At 29.9% G+C, this 6,052-nt stretch overlaps 1 protein-coding gene across 1 annotated transcript; it reads left to right on the plus strand.

Moving 5' to 3' along the window:
- The first annotated feature begins 254 nt into the window (after positions 1-254).
- On the plus strand, positions 255-5,680 carry LOC148165743 (4-vinylanisole receptor-like). The gene is made up of 4 exons (XM_088049677.1): positions 255-327; positions 377-481; positions 5,337-5,492; positions 5,548-5,680. Exons 1-4 carry the CDS (start codon positions 280-282, stop codon positions 5,599-5,601), a joined length of 363 nt encoding a protein of 120 aa, XP_087905803.1. The 5' UTR covers positions 255-279; the 3' UTR covers positions 5,602-5,680.
- The last annotated feature ends 372 nt before the right edge of the window (positions 5,681-6,052 follow it).

Raw genomic sequence — 6,052 nt, forward strand, 5'->3', positions numbered from 1 at the left:
AAGACTTTAGTAATTTTCTCGTTGCAATTTACGCAATAAATATAGACATGTTTCTGGCTGCTGTCATGACATTCTTGAGCGCCCAGTGCAAGCTTCTTTGCTCCAACTTGAAGAATATGAAGAATGACAATTTCGGAGAAGATTTAGTGAAGTGTATTGTCCATCACAGACGTATTTTGACGTAAGTACGACCACTTATCTAATTTTTTACATACTTTAATTTGTAGTGTTGTAAAAAAATCCAACAACTTGTTTGGACTCATAATTTTTGGACAACTCATGTTGAGCGCACTGTCGATTGGAATAGGACTGTTTCGACTGTCGCTGGTAAAAACTGCATCTCTTTTATTGAAACTTTGGCTATTTGTTAAAATAGTCGGATCCTTTTAGTATGAAGTTTTATTCGTCTCTGGCTTTCGTGGGCGTCATTTTGTTCCAAATTTTCCAATATTGTTGGTTTGGAGCGCAACTTCAGTTTCAGGTAAGAATAGAATTTTATTCTTTTTTTTTAAAGTGTAAGTAACCGAGCAAGAGTTAGAGACTTTTAATCAAAGATGTTTCTGCGTCAATTGAGTGTAATTGCGTCCCAATAGCTTTTCAGATCTCTAAGCTAGCGATTGAAGGAGTTTAAAAGTTTCACGATTTCAAAATTGTTTTAATTTTGGAGGCAAACACTTGTTATTTGTCAGTGTGAGGCACTTTTGGGTAGAGAGTCATATGAGTGCAATTACGTCGCGATAACCCAGCCAGAGCCTACGACTTAAAATTTGATGGTTATCAAAAATATCAAAATTTTGAATGAGCTAATTAGCCATCTGTTAAATGTAAGTTTTACAAAACGATTTAATTTTTTCGGTTAATTCTGGATAAAATATGTGCAATAGCATTTCGATAGCTCATCTAAAACTAGCCAGAGTTTGATATTTTTATTTTATCCAACACATCTATATAAAACTATCATAATTGCACTCACTTTAAAGAAGTAAAGTGATAAATAACTGATTAGTAAGTTATAAGAATAATTTACGCTCAAATTAATAGAAGGCCTTGGCGTAATAATTAATTAATTCAAACTAACTTTTATTTCAATTTAATATAGTAATACAAATAACAATTAACATTTTATCAAAATATAATTTAAAATGGTTTATAAATTGTAAATGTGTAAAATTTTTATGAGCGATAATTAATCGATTATGTCATTTATCAACCAAGCCAAAGCTTTTTTTAAATAGAATTAGTTTTTGGAATTGATTTAAAAAATCATATTATTTTCTCTCCTAGAAGATATCTATAAGATGTGTTAAATAAAATTTTATATGAAACTCATGGGTTATGGCTACAAGTTGCTTGAATTATTCACATTCATTTCTACGTTTCTTGAGACTAAACATTTTGTTGCGTGACTTATTAGCTACATAACACAATAGTCTCTTAATAGATATTTATTATACAGGGAGATTTTTAAAAAACGGCAGACGTTGTGGAATTTTTATTTATAAAAATTTAAAAAACAAATTTTTAAATGGCTTTTAATTTACTATAATTTGATGATTTTTGAATGTTTCTAAACGTGTTAGTATATTTTGATTGAAATTATCAAAATTAAAAAAAAATACAATTAAAGTTAATAAAACCTAGGTGCGTAGTGTCAATTAAGAGAATGCCGTTATTGTAATGTTAAAAAGCAGCAAATAACAGAAATAAAGGTCAATTTTTTTTCAAATTTTTAATAACAAAAGACAATAATACAGGGTGATTCTTATTAATATTAATCAAAGGGTGCGTTGACATTTTTTGAACATGTGTTTTCTTACACCATACGATTTTGTTCAAGTTAGAAAAAACTGCGTGCTTTTCACCGGTGAACGTTATTTTGTTATTTTAAGCATAACAATAAAACAAACTCACAAAAAGTGTTTATGTGTCTTGTAACAACCGCAATCCGCAAATCTAACACTTACACCTGACTTGATAGATGACAGATCAGTGACAGCGAAGTTGGAGCCCAATGGCGTATCAAGTGGTAACATTTCGCGGTAAAACAAATGCATTTTAAATGTTTAAAATGTGCTTTGACTACACTAGATTTGCATCATTTCAGTTCGCATTAATGGTGCATAACAAGTAACAGTAGTTCAATGTTCAATATTGCCGAAAAATAATTAATTAATACATGCACCCTAACCCCTGTCAATTCTACGCTTATGTGAAACATGTTCAACTAGTAGCGAATTGCACTACGCCCTACGTCAAAATTGCAAAGCCGTCTATGATTAATATTAATAAGAATCACTTTGTAATTACAAATCAGTAAAAATATCTACTTAATTTAATTAAAATACTGTTGAAACGCCATCCCGTTTTATTCACTGCACAGTTGCGACCTACGAGAAATTTGCATTTCGGAACGTAGAAGAGTATCAGGTGAAATTTCTCTACAAGCTGTGACAATTCTTTCTCTTAAAACTTCTTTTGTTCTTGAACGAGTGATATAGACAATATAGACAAGCTCTTGAAAATATTTCCAGAGGAAAAAGTCTACTGGTGTTAAATCTGGTGATCTGACTGGCCACCGAATAGGACCGTGGGTTCCAAACCATCTTTCTGCGAACCTTTGTTTGAGATATTGCGTATTAATTCGTGCATTTTGAGGTGTAGCCCCACCTTGTTGAAAGAAAACTTGTTCTTCTTGTTATTTGATGCTTTTTGACATTACAATAACAGCATTGTCTTATTTGACACCACGCATCTAAATTTTATTAACTTTTATTGCCTATTTTTTTTGAATTTTAAAATTTTGATATATTTTTTTTTGTAAAAGTAGAACATATTACGCATTTCTGAATAAAGAAAATTAATATCTTCCAAATTATGAAAAAAAAATATGGGTTCCAATTTAAAATAAGAAAGTTGAATATTGCCCAAAATATACTGAGACATTTAGAAAAATTCTAAATTCATCAGCTTATAGTAAATTAAAAGGCATTTAATTTGTTTTTAAAATTTTTAAAATTGGTTTATAAATAAAAATTCTACAACGCCTGCCGTTTTTAAAAAATTACCGCATAAGAGTAAAAAGCACATTATTCACGACAAAAAAGCAGTTATTCTCGAGATCGTAGACTAAGAGAATAAGATTTTTGAAGTAAATAATTCTTTTACATTTGAATTATAATACGAGTTTGGATCCAAAGCCTCTGTGGTTGCAATTAAGGCATTAAAAAAATTGACAGAAGTGACAGCACTGACAAATTTGTAGCGTTTAGAAAGCCATTGTCATCGAAATGAAGCATAATTTTTTTATGGTTTTTAGAAAATAATAGAGTACTTTATCTGTCTCAAATGAGTGAATAAAGACTACTTTATAAGTGCATTTTGGATAAATAATTATTATTATGCACAACGTATTTGTCCCCTTTTTTGTTATTCTAGCCCCCTTTCAATTAGTTGGCATTATTTATTTTTGCAGACTGGATCTATCAGTACAAAAAACTGCCTCTTGTTCTTAACATTATTTAGTCCTTTAACTATTTCTTTCACTTCTTCCTTTGTGGGCTTTCTTTGAAAATATTTTTTTTCTTCTTCTTTTTCTTCAATTCTTCTTCTAGATATTTTCTTACACATATTCCTTTTTTTCTATTAAGAAGCACTTTGAAGGAATTTTTGGACTTTTTCAGAAACACTTTTTCCATCTCTGTTCTTGATTAACACGTATTTCTGCTCTGGTACCCTCTTTTTCAATGCTCATTACTGGTGTTTCGTAGTTTTGTCTTTTCTTTTTTCTGAATATTAGGTATATTAAAATGCTTTCTTATTCCAGTAAAACTTTTTTTTTTGCTTTATTATTTTCGGTCACTATCTATTCTAGTCTGATTTTTTTTTTGTTTTTGACAACTTTTTGCCATTTCTCTTTTGCTTGTTTTTATCTATTCTTGTTTTTTATTACACCGAAATTTTTAAGCGTTAATTTTACACTTTCTCATATTTCTTGTTTATTTTTTTTCTAATTGTATTAGTTATCAGTAACTTAGCGTCGTCAAGTTTCTTTAATTTCTTTTGATTCACTTTTACTTTTCTTTCCTTCTTCTCATTGGTATAATTCGGATTCTTCCCCTTCAACTCCTAATTGTTTTAATGTGAAACTTTTTTTTTGTTAGGTCTTGTCTGTTCACTGTAACACAAATTTTCTCTTTGTATTTATCTCTCGAATAACTCAAGTTGATATCCTGCTTACAAACATATTCTTTTTTTCGGCTTAATTTTTTTCCATTTTGCAGTTTGCTCGACCGGTCAGGTTTTTATCGGCCACGTTTGTGTGATCTAGTTAATGATATTTGTAGGGCACTTTGTTTTTTACACAACCATGCTTTCATAAACTCGATTTTTTGTTGTCAAACGTGAACTTAGATTCTGTATAAAATTTTGCGTAAAATAAGTTTAAATAACGCAACATTGCTAAAAAAATAAGCGAGAAATCGACTGAAGAAAGTTTACATAATTGTATGTTTACATAATAAACAAGACCGTAAACCAAAAAGGTCTTTTGGGAAGATTTTCAAGGAACTTTTTTGGGACAAAAAAGACATTAAATACCTTTGAGTTTTACGTTAAATGGAAAGAGCAGCTCGAGGTCTATCAAGTGGCCAAATTTTTACTCGCCAGAGGTCAAATAGTTTACGAGTAGCGGACAAAAAACAAAAAATTTAAAAAAAGGTACAAAGCGCAAGAAAAACTGTGGCGATGACCGTTTCTTTCTATCACTCGTAGATTCGAAGATATTGAGCATTAAAAAAATTGGAACTGAAAAGTCACTATCCAAAACTTTAATTGGTCATAACTCAGTTATTTGTTATCGTACGTAGATGTTGAACTCGGATTTGAAATCTTTGCAAAATTCTGCGTAAAATGAACCTTAACAACGCAAGTACTGTAGTCATTAAATTTAAAAAAAAAATAAAAAAAATTGATATAAGAAAAACCACAAAATCGTGAGATTTCAGCTATTAAAAATGCAAATGTTATCAAACTTGCCTATCGTTAATCGTTATTTCTAAAATCGTCCTGCATAAATGCACGGTTGTGTAAAAAACATAGTGCGCATTTACAAATTAAGGTACTACACCTTTCACTTTCTGACTGAAAAGACTTGAATAGTTTGAATAGTTTGACGCTTTCTTCTTCGTGCCACTTGCAATAAACATTTTCAACTTTACTAAATACTAAAATGATTGATTTAAAAGCTATTTGATTTGGACTATTTTTTTTGTCAAACTTTGTGTCTATTTTTGCCTTTATTTTCTAAGCTTTATTAATATTTTGCTTTATTTTTTCAGAGCAACCAGATCTCATACTCGGCTTTCAAATCGGATTGGACAAGTGCGCAAACAACAAAGCAGAAGAATCTTATAATATTCATTATGAACACTCAAAAACCAGTCTCATTGTCATTTATGAATATATTTTTACTATCACTGGAGGCTTTTGTAACAGTGAGTATTTAAACTTAATTCTGTCACAAATTACTATTTTTGTTTTTTTTTTCAGATTTTGCATAGTTCTGGCTCATTCTTCGCTATTCTTAATCAACTTAATGACTAAAATTAGTAAAATTAAATTACTTAGGGTGCAGCTAATTCACATTGTCAGTTGTAATTTGCACTTTTATTAAATCACAAGTACAATTCTTTTGTAGCTTTTATTAGTTTGTTTGATCCGAATGTATGTATATACATTGATGCTAAAAATTAAAGAATGTTGAGTTTTGAAAAAACACGTGTTTTGTACAATACTTTTTCTACGACAATAATTGATTACAACTTTTTGAATTTGTTACGGAGAGAAGACGTTTCTGGCTAAATGGTAAAACTGAGGCCAGAAAAGTGTTTTCTTTCTCTTGGTAAGCATATAATTTCATTTTTTTGTACTAATCGATAACTAAAACTGCATCCCTCTATCTGTTAAAGTTTCCGATATTTTTGGATGTTTAAAATTGTGGCTTTTCGACGACAACCCAAAATTTTAATTACCAATAACTCAATTATTTGTGAAC

Source organism: Gnatocerus cornutus, unplaced genomic scaffold (genome assembly GCF_029298725.1).
Source record: "Gnatocerus cornutus isolate USDA-ARS CGAHR unplaced genomic scaffold, icGnaCorn1.1 ctg00000226.1, whole genome shotgun sequence".
Taxonomy (NCBI): domain Eukaryota; kingdom Metazoa; phylum Arthropoda; class Insecta; order Coleoptera; family Tenebrionidae; genus Gnatocerus; species Gnatocerus cornutus.